Here is an 18743-nt window from a genome sequence, read left to right on the forward strand (position 1 = left end):
TCTTTGAACCCCTGCAGACTTGTGTCTGCCGGAAAGAGAGATCCAAGGTAGGTTTTAAATCTAGGATCGAGCACGGTGGCCAAAATGTAGTGCTCTGATTTCAACAGATTGACCACCCGTGAATCCGTGTTAAGCGAATTAAGGGCTCCATCCACAAGTCCCACATGCCTAGCGGAATCGCTCTGTGTTAGCTCCTCCTTCAATGTCTCCAGCTTCTTCTGCAAAAGCCTGATGAGGGGAATGACCTGACTCAGGCTGGCAGTGTCTGAACTGACTTCACGTGTGGCAAGTTCAAAAGGTTGCAGAACCTTGCACAACGTTGAAATCATTCTCCACTGCGCTTGAGACAGGTGCATTCCACCTCCTATATCGTGCTCAGTTGTATAGGCTTGAATGGCCTTTTGCTGCTCCTCCAACCTCTGAAGCATATAGAGGGTTGAATTCCACCTCGTTACCACTGCTTGCTTCAGATGATGGCAGGGCAGGTTCAGGCGTTTTTGGTGTTGCTCCAGTCTTCTGTACGTGGTGCCTGTACGCCGAAAGTGTCCCGCAATTCTTCTGGCCACCGACAGCATCTCTTGCACGCCCCTCTCGTTTTTTAAATAATTGTGCACCACCAAATTCAAGGTATGTGCAAAACAAGGGACGTGCTGGAATTTGCCCATATTTAATGCACACACAATATTGCTGGCATTGTCCGATGCCACAAATCCCCAGGAGAGTCCAATTGGGGTAAGCCATTCTGCGATGATCTTCCTCAGTTGCCGTAAGAGGTTTTCAGCTGTGTGCGTATTCTGGAAAGCGGTGATACAAAGCGTAGCCTGCCTAGGAAAGAGTTGGCGTTTGCGAGATGCTGCTACTGGTGCCGCCGCTGCTGTTCTTGCGGCGGGAGTCAATACATCTACCCAGTGGGCTGTCACAGTCATATAGTCCTGAGTCTGCCCTGCTCCACTTGTCCACATGTCCGTGGTTAAGTGGACATTGGGTACAACTGCATTTTTTAGGACACTGGTGAGTCTTTTTCTGAGGTCTGTGTACATTTTTGGTATCGCCTGCCTAGAGAAATGGAACCTAGATAGTATTTGGTACCGGGGACACAGTACCTCAATCAAGTCTATAGTTGGCTCTGCAGTAATGATGGATACCGGAACCACGTTTCTCACCGCCCAGGATGCCAAGGCCTCAGTTATCCGCTTTGCAGCAGGATGACTGCTGTGATATTTCATCTTCCTTGCAAAGGACTGCTGGACAGTCAATTGCTTGGTGGAAGTAGTAAAAGTGGTCTTACGACTTCCCCTCTGGATGACCATCGACTCCCAGCAGCACCAACAGCAGCGCCAGCAGCAGTAGGCGTTACACGCAAGGATGCATCAGAGGAATCCCAGGCAGGAGAGGACTCGTCAGAATTGCCAGTGACATGGCCTGCAGGACTATTGGCATTCCTGGGGAAGGAGGAAATTGACACTGAGGGAGTTGGTGGGGTGGTTTGCGTGAGCTTGGTTACAAGAGGAAGGGATTTACTGGTCAGTGGACTGCTTCCGCTGTCGCCCAAAGTTTTTGAACTTGTCACTGACTTATGATGAATGCGCTGCAGGTGACGTATAAGGGAGGATGTTCCGAGGTGGTTAACGTCCTTACCCCTACTTATTACAGCTTGACAAAGGCAACACACGGCTTGACAATTGTTGTCCGCATTTCTGTTGAAATACTTCCACACCGAAGGTCTGATTTTTTTGGTATTTTCACCAGGCATGTCAATGGCCATATTCCTCCCACGGACAACAGGTGTCTCCCCGGGTGCCTGACTTAAACAAACCACCTCACCATCAGAATCCTCCTTGTCAATTTCCTCCCCAGCGCCAGCAACACCCATATCCTCCTCATCCTGGTGTACTTCAACACTGACATCTTCAATCTGACTATCAGGAACTGGACTGCGGGTGCTCCTTCCAGCACTTGCAGGGGGCGTGCAAATGGTGGAAGGCGCATGCTCTTCACGTCCAGTGTTGGGAAGGTCAGGCATCGCAACCGACACAATTGGACTCTCCTTGTGGATTTGTGATTTCGAAGAACGCACAGTTCTTTGCTGTGCTTTTGCCAGCTTAAGTCTTTTCATTTTTCTAGCGAGAGGCTGAGTGCTTCCATCCTCATGTGAAGCTGAACCACTAGCCATGAACATAGGCCAGGGCCTCAGCCGTTCCTTGCCACTCCGTGTGGTAAATGGCATATTGGCAAGTTTACGCTTCTCCTCCGACGATTTGAATTTAGATTTTTGAGTTCTTTTTTTACTGATCTTTTGTGTTTTGGATTTTACATGCTCTGTACTATGACATTGGGCATCGGCCTTGGCAGACGACGTTGATGGAATTTCATCGTCTCGGCCATGACTAGTGGCAGCAGCTTCAGCACGAGGTGGAAGTGGATCTTGATCTTTCCCTATTTTTGGAACCTCAACATTTTTGTTCTCCATATTTTAATAGGCACAACTAAAAGGCACCTCAGGTAAACAATGGAGATGGATGGATACTAGTATACTTATGGATGACGAGTACTGACGACACAGAGGTAGCTACAGCCGTGGACTACCGTACTGCGTCTGCTAGTATAGAGATGATAATGATATAAAAAATATATATATATATCACTACTGCAGGTATATATAATATAATGACGGACCTGCTGGACACTGTCAGCAGACTCCTAAACTACTAGTATGAAGAAGATAGAAAAAAAAACCCAACCACAGGTAGGTATACAATTATGGACGAGGCACTGACGACACAGAGGTAGCTACAGCCGTGGACTACCGTACTGCGTCTGCTAGTATAGAGATGATAATGATATAAAAAATATATATATATCACTACTGCAGGTATATATAATATAATGACGGACCTGCTGGACACTGTCAGCAGACTGCTGAACTACTAGTATGAAGAAGATAGAAAAAAAAAACCCACCACAGGTAGGTATACAATTATGGACGAGCACTGACGACATAGAGGTAGCTACAGCCGTGGACTACCGTACTGCGTCTGCTAGTATAGAGATGATAATGATATAAAAAATATATATATATATCACTACTGCAGGTATATATAATATAATGACGGACCTGCTGGACACTGTCAGCAGACTGCTGAACTACTAGTATGAAGAAGATAGAAAAAAAAACCCCACCACAGGTAGGTATACAATTATGGACGAGCACTGACGACATAGAGGTAGCTACAGCCGTGGACTACTGTACTGCGTCTGCTAGTATAGAGATGATAATGATATAAAAAATATATATATATCACTACTGCAGGTATATATAATATAATGACGGACCTGCTGGACACTGTCAGCAGACTCCTAAACTACTAGTATGAAGAAGATAGAAAAAAAAACCCCACCACAGGTAGGTATACAATTATGGACGAGCACTGACGACACAGAGGTAGCTACAGCCGTGGACTACCGTACTGCGTCTTCTAGTATAGAGATGATAATGATATAAAAAATATATATATATCACTACTGCAGGTATATATAATATAATGACGCACATGCTGGACACTGTCAGCAGACTGCTGAACTACTAGTATGAAGAAGATAGAAAAAAAACCCCACCATAGGTAGGTATACAATTAAGAACGAGCACTGACGACACAGAGGTAGCTACAGCCGTGGACTACCGTACTGCGTCTGCTAGTATAGAGATGATAATGATATAAAATATATATATATCACTACTGCAGGTATATATAATATAATGACAGACCTGCTGGACACTGTCAGCAGACTCCTAAACTACTAGTATGAAGAAGATAGAAAAAAAAACCCCACCACAGGTAGGTATACAATTATGGACGAGCACTGACGACACAGAGGTAGCTACAGCCGTGGACTACCGTACTGCGTCTGCTAGTATAGAGATGATAATGATATAAAAAATATATATATATCACTACTGCAGGTATATATAATATAATGACGGACCTGCTGGACACTGTCAGCAGACTCCTAAACTACTAATATGAAGAAGATAGAAAAAAAAAAACCACCACAGGTAGGTATACAATTATGGACGAGCACTGACGACACAGAGGTAGCCACAGCCGTGGACTACCGTACTGCGTCTGCTAATATAGAGATGATAAAGATGATAGAGATGAACAAAAAAAATATAACACTACTGCAGGTAAATATTTATATAATATAATGAATGACGGACCTGCTGGACACTGTCAGCAGAATGCGTTTATAGAATAAAAAAAAAAAACACCACAGACAGGAGTGTTTAACTTTTTCAGGCAGACAATATACTGGTGGTCACTGGTCAGTCACACTGGCAGCAAGTGTGCACTGTACTCCTGCTATAACTGCACCCCAGTCTCCCCCACAATTCAGCTGTGTGAGCAGTGAGCAATCAGCACAGTCATATATACATATAGATCATATTATCATGCAGCACACTGAGGCTGAGCACAGATATGGTATGTGACTGTGTATCGTTTTTTTTCAGGCAGAGAACGGATTATATTAAATAATAAATAAAACTGGTGGTGGTCAGTCACTAGTAACTATCAGCAAAACTCTGCACTCTGAGTACTCCTAATGCTCCCCAAAATTACTAAGTAATCAACTCAAGTGTCTCTATCTATTCTAACGGAGAGGACGCCAGCCACGTCCTCTCCCTATCAATCTCAATGCACGTGTGAAAATGGCGGCGACGCGCGGCTCCTTATATAGAATCCGAGTCTCGCGATAGAATACGAGCCTCGCAAGAATCCGACAGCGGTATGATGACGTTCGGGCGCGCTCGGGTTAGCCGAGCAAGGCGGGAAGATCCGAGTCTGCCTCGGACCCGTGTAAAAAGGCTGAAGTTCGGGGGGGTTCGGATTCCGAGGAACCGAACCCGCTCATCTCTACTTACAGAGAGCATGAAGATACTAAAGGGACATTAATAAAATGCTTGAGTACAGTAAACAGGTAAGTGTTGAATCTGTTTTTGAAGGATTCTAGAGTGAGGGCCTCTCGAACTGTGCGGGGAAGTGAGTTCCATAGGATCGGAGCCGCATGGCTAAAAGCTCGACCCCCAGATGATTTCCAGGAGATTCTATCTACTGCTAAAAGTCCTTCATCTACAGATCGCAGTAATTGAGCAGGGCAGTAAGGAATCAGAAGCTGCTTCAGGTACCTGGGGCCCTGGATATGTAAGGCTTTGAAAGTTAGTAAGCCAATCTTGAAATAGATACTCTCATCTTACAGACAGCCAGAGGAGGGCGTAAGGAATTTGTGTTATGTCACTGGAATGAGGCTGGTTGGTTAACAGTCTGCCAGCTGCATTCTGTAGTAGCTGTAAGTGGTGCAATTCTATTGCTGGGATACCAAGGTATAGAGCATTGCAGTAGTCTAATCAAGATGATACAAATGCATGAATGAATTTTGGCAGATCTTCAAAAGGAATTAATTGCTTGATCCTGGCTATCTTCCTCAGATGAAAGAATGAGGATTTGATTGTGGCTGATACCTGACATTTAAGTGTCAAGCCACCATCCAGGACAATGCCAAGAGTCCGCATAAGATCAGTATTTTGTAATTCTGAACACCCAAGTGTAATAGGCCCTACACACTGGCCGATTTTCTGAAAGATATGAACGATCTCGTTCATAAATGAACGAGAACTCGTTCATATCTTTCAGTGTGGAGACTCCAGCGATGAACGATGCGCGTCCCCGCGCTCGTTCATCGCTGGTCTCCCGTCGGCTGTGCATGCAGGCCAATATGGACGATCTCGTCCATATTTGCCTGCACTTCAATGCAGCCGCGTGACGGGGGGAGTGAAGAAACTTCACTCCCCCCGTCACTGCCCCCCCGCCGCCGGGTCGCTCGTCGGCCGTTTCCGCCGTCGGGCAGCTCGGCAGCGGGTCGGCCAGTGAGTAGTTGGTTGGCTGTGCTGCATTTTTGTCCTTTGGTGTTGAGGTCCTATAATAAGGACCTCTGTTTTATCAGGAGTCAGTCGCAGTTAACTGGCAATCATCCACTCCTGGAGCTCAGCTAGACAGCCATTTAGGGTTGTTATTGGGTTCTCAATACCCAGTGCAAACAACAGATACAGTTGTGTATCATCAGCAGAGCAGTGGTAGACCAGACCATGAGGTTTGATTATTTCACCATGTGATAGCTTGTATACTGAAAATAGCATGGGGGATAGTATAGAACCTTGTGGAACACCAAATAACAGTGGCACTGGTTACAATGAGCATACTCCAGTTGAAATTCTCTGGGATCTGCCAGTGAGACATTATTTGAACCAGTTAAGGACTCTGCCATCTAGACCACAGAAATTTTTCTGGTGCTCAATCAGAATCCCATGATCCACGGTATCAAATGCTGTACAGAGATCCAGAAGGATTAAGATTAAATAGTCACCTCTGTCCGAAGATCATTAAGCACACATACCAGGGCTGTTTCCGTACTATGGTCCTAATTCAGCATGGATTGCAATTGCAGATGTTCATCTGCGACGGCAGGCTAAGTAAGCCTGAGTTTACTTAGGCTGGACGTTGCATGGCGGATTTCAAGGCCAAGTAAGTGCATCTCCCGGTGCAGTCCTTGACCTTACCACTCCCTGAAAACCGCCTGTGCCTCCGTACCTCCCCCTGAATGCCTCTGCCTGTCAATCATGGAGAGGTATTTGCATCAGTAAAGTGCACTGGGGATCACAATAATTATCCTTACTGAATTAGGCCCAATGTCTTCTCCTGAATAATGACTGGAATGGATCATAAATCCATGATAAAAAACTGAGGGGTCTATTTACTAAGCCTTGGATGGAGATAAAGTGGACGGAGATACTGTAAAGTACCAGTCAATGAGCTCCTAACTGCCATGTCATGTTGGAAAAATGACAGGAGCTGGTTGACTGGTACTTTAACTCCGTCCACTTTATCTCTATCCAAGGCTTAGTAAATAGACCCTTAAATCTAAAATGTTGCACAAAATTATCATAATAAATGAAACATACAACTTTTTAAAGCTCTAGTACAGTAGGTCATTGCACTGTTTTTAGAATTAGATAATGAACATACAAAGCCATATAAGAACAAATTGGTAAATTAACCTAATTGTGTATTAAACAAGGCGGTTGTGCAATTACAACCATCTCTGAATCAGGCCTGTGTCCTTTCTGTGTACCCATTCAAAAATGTTTTTATATTAATTGATACACAAAATGTATGTTTACTTCATTAAAAGAATTGTATGTAAATGTTTCTCAAGCACCCTGCCCATAAGCAAATATGTAGCTACAGTAGTTTATTGAATATGTATTTGTGAATATAACACAGCATTTTATTTTATTGAATTTATTGCAAACATGCAGATACACAAGAAACAAAAGGAAGAAGTAAATAAATCAGAATAGGAAAACACAATATTAGTCGAGGGATTAGGCATGACTAACCAGTAAGATAACATATACAGGGCTGGTTGAATCCCTGAAGATTGTTTATACTGTGCACAAGACAAGAAAGTATTGAGAAATAGCAGTGCCAAGGCATTCAAAGGAGTCATGAAAATATGAATCATATACAGTAGTTCAGGACATGACAATCAGGGTTGTTATGGCGCAAGTGCATAGTAGGTGATGGAATCCTGGGGATACAGCGGCAAACCCCTAAATCTGCCAGTAGTGAGATCAGCCCAGGTGCAGCAGCCACCGAACCTGTTAGTGGGAACAAAATAGTATGGCATGAGCATTGGGATATATAGCAAGAAGGCTTTTAAGAGAGTGCATATCTAGGTCAAGGCAGCTCAGGTGTAGAAACATGATCCTGTTTATTGTACCTAGATCATATCCATTTATGCTATACTCAGTCATAGGTCAATAAATACCACTGCATCTATTTTTAAACAAAAACAAATTTCATGTTTTGTTATTTTTTGGTAGAGTATTTCACATGTTTATCAAATATTCTTTTAATCAGTGGCTCTCAACTCCAACCTCGGAGTACCCCAAACAGGTCATGTTTTGAGGAATTTTGTATGTGGAAGCAGGTGGGATACAAACTGACGCAGCAAAATAGATGAAATCACCTGCGCATGAATATATATATCTACAAAACATGACCTGTTGATGGTTCTTGAAGAATGGAGTTGAGAATCACTGCTTTAAATTATTCTTCAATATTTTACCTTTCAGTATTCTATTTTAGACTGTTGCTCTTATAAAGAAATTATTTCCTGAAACATGAGGCGTATATTTTTTGCATTACTGCATATTCAGGTTTCAACTCATACTGAGAATTTTTAATATTGTTCCCCCTTTGTAGATATTGCACTGTCTGCTATGGCCTGATGGACCCCCACCTTCTCCTGAAAGCTATAGGTTTTATCCTTCTTGTGATAATTGGAATCCCAGGAAACATCTTCCTTCTTTTGCAATTTGCTTACATCAAAATCTATGAGAAGAAACTTCTACCAACCTACATAATACTGACAGTGTTGGCCATGGCTAATTTTCTTATTATTCTTTCTCGTATCATCCCACAGTCCTTGAATGCCATAGGTGTAGAGGATTTGCTTAATGACACAGAGTGCAAGTTTGCCATATATACTTATAGAGTTAGTAGGGCCATGTCTATATGTGTCACCAGTTTGCTTAGCTGTCACCAGTGTATTCTCATTTCACCAACATCTAGAGGTTGGACTTATCTAAAACAGAATGTGACACAATACTTGTGGGTCATTATTTTATTTTTCTGTATCATGAATTTCTCAATGTACCCATACAGTTTTATGAGCACTTTTGCCAGGAGAAACATTACAACTTCTCCATATGCTCTCCACCTGGTATATTGTGATACCGACTTTCTGACTTACACAGCATATATTGTCAACGGAACAGTATATTTTATTCGGGACTTTATCTTTGTGGGACTTATGTTGCTGGCAAGCAGTTACATGGTATATATATTGCTTCGACATGAGAGAAATATGAAAGGGATTAGGAATTCAGACAGAGGTCAAAAGAGATCAGCTGAGTATAAGGCTTCAAGAGCTGTCATTTTATTGGTTGTCGTTTATGTGGTGCTATTTGGGCTGGACAACTCCATGTGGATTTACACACTAACTATGTCTAATTTGAGCCCTAACATGAATGATATTCGGATATTTTTAGCCTCTTCATATGCAACTCTAAGTCCCATAGTTATCATAATAACCAACCCTAAGCTTCAGCACTGTTGGAAATACTTTCATAGGAAGAAGCCTTTCCAGAAATATATAGAAAGCAATGGACTTGTGTTCTCCATAAATAAATAGCTCTGGAAATACAGTAAACATAACAATACAATTTAGAAAACTGTACCCTCCCCTTACAACATGATCCAGTGAGTTCACATTTGCATTTTAGATATGTAAGATAAGACTATGGTCATAATGTGTAATGTCTTCATGCTATGACTGAACATTTTGTTCTTTCAGCTCAGCCAACACATGTATCATTAGCATATAGCCAATTCAAGCATCTAATACCCCTATCAGACCGCAATATGTGGGTCGCACCTGGGAGCCGTACACAGTGCTTCCCGAGAGCCATACATAGTGCCTCAGACCCCTACACACTGGCGTCAGTCTGAAAGGGGTATCATTGATAGCAAGTTAACACCATTAGAATAGTGATGATACATAGAGTAAATAATGAGCAAGTCTGAAACAAGATAAAAGCCAGTCAAGTGTAGACAATCCTTATAGGGGTTAGCTGTGTAGATCCAGGGAATTAAAGTGATGTGTGAGATTGTGGTCTCATACAGACCATTGCTGAGAAAAGTTCCCACATCCAACATAACCATTTACTTCTGTTCTTTTTTATTTATGAGATTTATGGAGCTGTTTATAGTTAGCATCAGAAATACATTGGGGATTAGCCCCTGGTGTCCCCAGCACACCGAGCTGTACCTGTACCAAGACATTGCATTTCCTAATTGATTTGAGCAACTTACACTTGGTTCTATAGTTAGGATCATTCAAGGTAGATTACACAATTGCAAAACATGAAGGTGGGCAGAGCATTTCTGTTGGGGCATTTGCTGGTTCACACTCAGTCACATCTCAGGCAATATGGAATAGCCTGCGAGGTGCAGGCTTTTTGGGAATTTCTGCCAGTCTGCCTGAATTTTTAAGGCTGCAATCATTTTCCTTATAAATGTTTATCGCTTTAAAAATACTGTCAGATTTGAAGAAATTACCGAACAGCCTGCATGTCACAGATACTAAACATTGCCCCTCATCTTTAGTGACTAGAACTAGAGAGAATGGGCAGACTGACTAGTAGTAGGGACTAGGTGTCCCTAGTCTTTAGTCCTTACTACCTCAATGGATTTTTTTTTCTCACCAGTGGACTGCATAATTTTATATCCATCAATCTGTGGTTTTTATGACTCTTGGAGAACCACAAGAACCAGCAAGCAGGGCATTGACGGGTTGGTGACCTGTACCTATAGCTCCCCTGTAAAAAAAATATATATATGAAAATAGACAGTATACACACACTGTTAAAAGTAAAACTTTAATACATACACTCGCATGTACTCAACTTGTACCTGGCCCTGGTGGTTCCCCTTCTCCATGTAGGCATCTAGAGGATAAAAATAAATAAGTGTCCTATTCCCTCCAGACATAAGCCGTGATATATGTACATACTATACATACAACGTGGTTCCCATAAGTGGTGAACCCACATGAGTTCTGTCACTTGTATAGCTGCCAACCATTCAGCGGCCACTACCATACTGATTGGCTGGGAGTGACCTGACTGTCAATTAACAGTCAGGAACAGTAATAAAAAGTATAATAATCAACAATATATATAAGATATAACTCTAGCTATACCAATAGATTGCAAGTCATTATGGAATAAGCTAAGTAAAGAGGATGCCAATACATAAAGTGTGCACAGAGCAGACGTAGAGATATAGGTGGTCATTCCGAGTTGTTCGCTCGCTAGCAGTTTTTAGCAGCCATGCAAACGCTATGCCGCCTCCCACTGGGAGTGTATTTTAGCTTAGCAGAAGTGCGAACGAAAGGATCGCAGAGCGGCTACAAAGTTTTTTTTTGTGCAGTTTTAGAGTAGCTCAAAACCTACTCAGCACTTGCGATCACTTTAGACTGTTCAGTTCCTGTTTTGACGTCACAAACACGCCCTGCGTTCGCCCAGCCATGCCTGTGTTTTCCCTGGCACGCCTGCGTTTTTTTAAACACTCCCTGAAAACAGTCAGTTGACACCCAGAAACGCCCACTTCATGTCAATCACTCTGCGGCAGCCAGTGCGACTGAAAAGCATTGGTAGACCCTGTGTGAAACTACAACGTTCGTTTTAATTGTACGTTGCGCGTGCGCATTGCACCGCATACGCATGCGCAGAAGTGCCTTTTTTTGCCTCATCGCTGCGCAGCGAACGAATGCAGCTAGCGATCAACTCAGAATGACCCCCATAGATAAGATTAGTTACAATCACATATAGTAACCGATAGAGATGTGCGGTGCGGTTCTCTAGGAATCTGAACCCACACGAATTTTGTTGACCCAAACCGAATCCCAGTTTGTATCTTCCCGCGGATCGTAATTCGGATTTTAAATTCAAATTTTGAATTCAGTTTAGATTGAAATAAATAAGATGATTTTAGCTGTTTTTATCAATTAAAAAAAATAAAACCATAACGACTCCAAAAACAAAAACAAAAAAGTTATGCAGTTGTGGCAAAACCAAAACCCTCCAACGAATCAGAACCAAAACAAGCTAAAATGAGCCGCCGCACTTCTCTAGTAACCACTTTCACATATGTTTATACAGTACCGCCAATTCAGGAGGAATAAAAGTAAGAGATCTATAAGCTACCTATGTGAGGTTCTAGACATGTAACATTTATTGAGCCTTGTGGATTCACTTTTTTTAAAGTCACTGCTCTGTAAGTTTTTAGGGGTTGTAAACTATTCAGCAAATTATGAGTGACTAATTTATGAATAAAAAATAACTAAAATTTGCTCATATTGCAGAATCATCTCTACTCATGAATTGACATTAGCTTTTTTTTTTTGTACCAATATGCACATCATACTGTATACTGTATGTCTCATACATGTCTTCTGAAGTTGTAATAGTCCATAAAACAAATTAATTCAAACTGTACATTTTTCGCTATCACAATTTATTGTCTTTGTCTGTTTTGAAGTTTCTATTAGTTTTTTTCCAATGTTTAATCATATTTGACATATCAGGAATACAATGCTGCATCTTTATGAAATCCCTCATAAAAACACCAGCCTACAGTAACGCACTGCCCAGTAAATTTTCTGTACAGATGTACACTTATAGATATTCATTCTATACATAGGCATGCGCACAGGGAGTGCCTGGTGCGCACAGGCACCCCCTAATGTCCGGCACCCCCTCACACACAGTGATCGCCGAGCATGTGACTGATAACACACATTGCCTGCTGCTCCCTCCTGTGCCCCCCACCGCAGCGCCCGCCGACCCGTTCAGGATGTGTTATATGTGTAATATTCACTGAACTGGCCAGCACCCAGCGGCCACACTGTGTGCACTGCAACGACAAACCCTTCTCCCGGCTCCTCCTAGCAATGTGACGTGATGTCACGAAGCACGCGCGCCGGTGCTCTCTCTCCCCCGCACGCCCCTCTCTCTTTCCTCGTGTTCCACATCAACGCCACAGTGGAGGAGGAGGGGCATAAGTACTATGAGCATTGTGTAAGGGGCACCACTGTGTGGGCATAGTGTAAGGGGCACCACAGTGTGAGCATTGTGTAAGGGGCATTACTGTGTAGGCATTGTGTAAGGAGCACCACTGTGTGGGTATTGTGTAAGGGGCACCACTGTGTGGGTATTGTGTAAGGGGCACCACTATGTGGGAATTGTGTAAGGGGAACCACTGTGTGGGTATTGTGTAAGGGGCACCATTGTGTGGGCATTGTGTAAGGGGCACCATTGTGTGGGCATTGTGTAAGGGGCACCACTGTGTGGGCATTGTGTAAATGGCACCACTGTGTGGACATTGGGCCTAATTCAGACCTGATCGTAGATGTGCTAAATTTAGCACATCTACGATCAGTCACACAGACATGCGAGGGGAAGCCCCGCATGTCAGGCCAGATCCCCCCCGCACAAGTACAAAAGCATCACACTGGCAGGAGCTACTCGTCGCAGTGAGGGTCGCAGTGGCTGCGTGTGGCATCAGCCACCAAGGCCCGCCCCCCAATGATCCGGGCATGCCTGCGTTGCACAGGACCGCGCCCCCCTAGACAGTGGCCAAACACTGCCGGCCCACCCCCTCCCACCCAGCAACTGCCTCTGCCTGTCAATCAGGCAGAGGCAATCGCAGGGCTGATACAGCCGTCGGCTGTCTGGCATGCGCCGGTGCACTGCGGCGCCGGTGTATGCGCAGTTCAGGCCTGATTGGTCAGGTCTGAATTAGGCCCATTGTGTAAGGGGCACCACTATGTGGGCATTGTGTAAGGGACACCACTGTGTGGGCATTGTGCAAGGGGCACCACTGTGTGGGCGTTGTGTAAGTGCCACAACTACTATGGGCATTGTGTAAGGGGCACCACTGTGTGTGCAATGTGTAAGGGGTACAACCACTGTGGCCATTGTGTAAGGGGAACAACCACTGTGGCCATTGTGTAAGGGGCACAACTATAGACATTATGTAAGGGGCACAACCATAGACATTATGTAAGGGGCACAACCACTGTGTGGGCATTGTGTAAGGGGCACAATTACTTTGTGGACATTGTGTAAGGTGCATAACTACTGTAAGCATTGTGTAAGGAGCACAACTGCAGTGGGCATTGTTTGCGGGGCACTATTGCTATGAGCATTGTGTAAGGGGTACTTACAGAGGTGGAGGCTGAAAGACACAGAGTGAAGGGTTGGAGGCTGAGAGGCACAGTGTGAAGGGGGGACTGAGAGGCATATATTGAAGGGGGAGACAGAGACACAAAGTGAGGTGGATTGGGAAAGATGCATGACAGGGAGATGCAGGTGGAAGATGATGGTGTGGCTGAGAAACGCAGGGAGGAGATGAGGGTGTGGTTGAGAGATGCAGGTGGCAGGAGGTGACACGAGTCTGGTTGTACCTCTGTTGCATGATGATGATCTCGGTTATATTCTTACACAAACAAGCATCTTCTGGATCATGTAATCTTCTACATGAATAGTGATTACCGACTGAAGACGCTGTCTGCCCAGGGAGGACATTTCTTTGGAGGCTCCCCGTTGTGAGAAACCACCATACAGGTAAGGTGCATATGGAATGGAAAAGAATGCTCCCAGAGTGACGAAAAACAGGTGGAGTGTTATGTTGACATGCCCCCGTTTGCAGTGGCCAGGTGCATTGCGGTATGTGATTTATATTGTATTGAGTGCCAATAGGCAGTGCTAGACACGCCCAGTAGATGGTGCTAAACATGCTCCTCTGACAGTGCACCCCCTAATAAAATGTTTTGCGAATGCCTATGATTCTATAACATACTGTATCACAGCCCTTATACCACCACTCTCTCAGTCTGTAACCCAGTTATAGGGGGTTATTCAGGTTGGATTGCAGATTTTGCTAAAAAGCAGACTTTGCAATCTTTTCTTTCGCATGCTGGGGGCCACCCATCGCAGGTCAAAGCCACCCAGCATGCTGAATGTCCAGCCCAGTGGCTGTGACTGAAATTTAATTGCATTTGCAGCAACTGTGAACGACCCCCTGCAGCCTGACTGCGAAGGCAAGCGCACTGCCACCATGTTTTCCTTCGGATCAGCTGCATGTGATGTCATGCAGCTTTCCAGCCCTGGTCTCATCGAAGCGCTACGCCGCATCATCACCCCCCAACACCACCACCCCCGAGGCATCAATCAGGCAGAGACGTTTGCAGCTAATGCAATGTGATCACATTGGCCACCCTGCACACGCGCAGGATGGGGCCTGTGTGTGCGTACTGGTGGTGGTAGAGGAGAAATTGCGGGCGCATCGTAGTATTTTCTCCACTCCTACATGTATCCTTAAGTACAATAGGTTAAAAAAAGTACATCCTGTACTCCAAAGGATTGTCAGACTGTTCAGTGTAGAATAGAGTGTTCAGGTGTGTGTGCTGGTCTTGCAGGATCCTGTGACCTCTCCACACATGTGATTATATGAGTGAGAAAAGCACTGCAGGTGTCATGATACGAAGAACCACTTACTAAACTGAGAATTACATACAGTAAATGTAATTACCGTATATACTCGAGTATAAGTCGACCCGAATATAAGCCGAGGCACCTAATTCTACCACAAAAACCCGGGAAAACTTATTGACTCGAGTATAAGCCTAGGGTGGGAAATGCAGCTCTAGCCGTACACAGCCCTCAGTGCCAGATATGCCCTCATACTGCCGGATATGCCCCCACAGTGCCAGATGTGCCCCACAGTGCCTGATGTGCCAGATATGCCTTCTTGCTGCCAAATATGCCCCACAGTGCCAGATGTGCCAGATATGCCCTCATGCTGCCAAATATGCCCCACTGTGCCAGATGTGCCAGATATGCCCTCATGCTGCCAGATATGCCCCTCATGCTGCCACATATGCCCCACAGTGCCAGATATGCCCTCATGCTGCCAGATATGCCCTCATGCTGCCAGATATGCCCTCATGCTGCCAGATATGCCCCACAGTGCCAGATATGCCCTCATGCTGCCAGATATGCCCCTCATGCAGCCAGATATGCCCTCATGCTGCCAGATATGCCCTCATGCTGCCAGATATGCCCCTCATGCTGCCACATATGCCCCTCATGCTGCCACATATGCCCCTCATGCTGCCACATATGCCCCTCATGCTGCCACATATGCCCCCTCCCCAAGTGCCAAATACGGGTACTTCCTTTAATAGACCCGCCGCTGCCGCCGGAGATGCAGGAGGGACACAGGAGAGGCGCGCGCTGTGCGCTCCATGCGCTCCGTGTCCCTCCTTCACACTGCACTGCCACTGACTCGAGTATAAGCCGAGGTGGCTTTTTCAGCACAAAAAAAAAGTGCGAAAAAGTAGGCTTATACTCGAGTATATACGGTACATAGATGTGCCCACTTACATCTAGGCCTCCCTGCAATTTAAAAAACACTTTAGTCACACCATGCCGTGGTGTGATTCAGTATGCAGAGTGTCTTTAATGTGCAACTTTTTCCATCAAAACGCATCTTATTTACAAAATAATGTGAAAAGAACACAGCTTATGCTGATAAAAATAATATGCGGCATGGAGGGGCGTTCTAAGAGAGCATGCAGCCTCTGTAGTGGGCCCCCTCCTCTCCGGCAGCAGTAGACGCACGGCGGACATTTTCCGAGTGATTTGTACCCACACAGCAGAGCTGCCGTTATGGGACTCCGGAGGGGTAAGTATAATATATGGGTGCAGTGTGTGTGGTGGGGGCCCCCCTGGACACAGGGGCCCGTATGCACAGCACACACTGCACCCATTATAGAAACACCTATGGCGGCATATATTCTTTGTGTGACCACAGCTGTATCTGCATATGAAAGAGAAAGAAAACACTGTAACACATCAGTTCATATATAGATGCTGCTGCAGTCGCACACAGAAAATAGGCATGCCGCATACCATTTGAATCAGCATAAGCTGCTTGTGAGTCATATTCGCATTGCAATAAGACACATTTTAGGAAGAAAATATGCCTGACACTAATGAATTTTCACGGGACCTGTTAGTTCACTCACACCAGACATTTCCCACTACATGGCGTATTGAAGCCAGATGTATGAGGACACATCTGTAGTGGAAGCAGCAGGAACCATATTAGCACAGGGCCATGACTTGAGTCTCCTTTTAAGCTGTTGCATAAATATTGTGTTGTCAAATGTACCTTATTATTTGATAACCTTCTGTAACAAATTCAGGTTATTATTATCTTATTAATTGTTCCACCAAATTTACCCAGATACCTGTGTACGAGAGAGTATGACCAGTTACGCACATTCTTCTATATTTAGTGGACTTGCCCAAAGCTTTGACCCTTTTGGAATTCATTAGTGACATTCATAACCAGACACCTCCTACTTTGATCTCCAGTTCATCCAGTTTTCAAACCTACTAACACTTTAACTCCTACTAGTCAATCCAGTTGCTCGAAATCGAGCAGAAAAATATTTTTGAATGACTGAATGTAGATGACTTGTTCAAGATGGATTGAGAAGTCACACATCAACATTGGGTCACAATTTTGATTGGTAATTTTAAAGTTGTAAATGCCACCAACAATTGACTCATGTATGTGTGCTTCAGAGCTGATCATGGTGAATGACTCATCAAGGTGTGCTTCAGAGTTAATCATGGTGAGTAACTCATGAAGGTGTGCATCTGAGCCGATCATGGTGAGTGACTAATGAAGGTGTGCTTCTGAGCTGATCATGGTGAGTGACTCATGAAGGTGTGCTTCTGAGCTGATCATGGTGAGTGACTCATGAAGGTGTGCTTCTGAACTGATCATGGTGAGTGACTCATGAGATCATGACGAGTGACTCATGAAGGTGTGCTTCTGAGCTAATCATGGTGAGTGACTCATGAAGGTGTTCTTCTGAGCTGATCATGGTGAGTGAAGTGTTGTGTGAGCGAATATTGCCTACATTAACTTATTTTTTACGAACAACTATTATTTAATGTTGCACTCTCAATCAACTGTTGTAAGAAATGCAATGACGAAAGTCTAGGAAGTTGCATTTTTTGTTGTGACACATGTGGCTGACATCTCTCCTAAATTCATAAAGGACTTGATTCATATATAGAAGGAGTGTCGTCCGTAGTCCGTACTTGCGCATGTGCAGGACCTGCAGGATGGCAATAGACTCTCAGTGATTGACAGAAAACTGCAAGTACAATAGTAGGAACAGCTACGCTGACCCCTTATGCTGCCTTTGTAATGGAATGATCAAAATCACCTTAAGATCTGGGAGCTTTGAATTGTGGATAGGTAGGATGTCTACCACGATGAGGCGCTAGGTGTTTCTAAACAGATTTATTTATACATGGACAGTGTACAAACAACATAAAAGGACAATAAAATACAATAAAAGCCAATAAACAAAATACTGGGTGATACAGGTAGCACCTGTCATCAATATAAATAAGGACTATTGTAGGTCCCAAGATAAGAAATAATCTTTAGTACCATAAATTGTATGTGGGGTAATCTTACCCGGTGAAAAGGAATGCTGGTGGTATTTTTGAGTGTTTTTCTGGATAAGCACTCCAGCCAGGCTCCAAAGCTTTGTTGCCAGAACTGCCACCCCTTGGTCCTGGGAAACTGTCCCAACGCGTTTCGAGCCTACCCTGGCTCTTCCTCAAGGCAAGTGACCATACTGTGCAAGTTCCTGGTATATAAAGCCCTTCTACGTAATTATCGGAAATCCGCATCAACGTTGCTTCCGGTTGGGATTCTTCAAAGGATTTTTTCTGAAATGTACTGATCTATAATAATCCAGTTGTATTTTCCTGTAGGGATTGCCTTATTGCGTGCATACAGTACATAAAAATGAGCGTTGTAAAACCTTAACAAACTGTGAACGATGTCCGCAGTGCGGGTGTTGCGTCACTTCCGGTTCCAGTTGGCGGGGCAAACAGATGGTTGGTGGCATCCTTCGCATTGCTGAAAGGTAATTTCTCTGAGTGAAAGAAAACTGGATATCAGTCA

General features: G+C 44.2%; 1 protein-coding gene across 1 annotated transcript; it reads left to right on the forward strand.

The window, feature by feature from the left end:
• The first annotated feature begins 8346 nt into the window (after positions 1–8346).
• LOC135010068 (olfactory receptor class A-like protein 1) lies at positions 8347–9312 on the forward strand. Its single transcript, XM_063952322.1, has one exon. It carries the CDS (start codon positions 8347–8349, stop codon positions 9310–9312), a length of 966 nt encoding a protein of 321 aa, XP_063808392.1.
• Positions 9313–18743: the final 9431 nt, after the last annotated feature.

This window comes from Pseudophryne corroboree, chromosome 2 (genome assembly GCF_028390025.1).
Source record: "Pseudophryne corroboree isolate aPseCor3 chromosome 2, aPseCor3.hap2, whole genome shotgun sequence".
NCBI classification, from domain to species: Eukaryota; Metazoa; Chordata; class Amphibia; order Anura; family Myobatrachidae; genus Pseudophryne; species Pseudophryne corroboree.

Bases quoted from the DNA above. Each gene is read 5' to 3' on its own strand.
- LOC135010068 (XM_063952322.1), top strand. From the start codon at position 8,347: ATGGACCCCCACCTTCTCCTGAAAGCTATAGGTTTTATCCTTCTTGTG.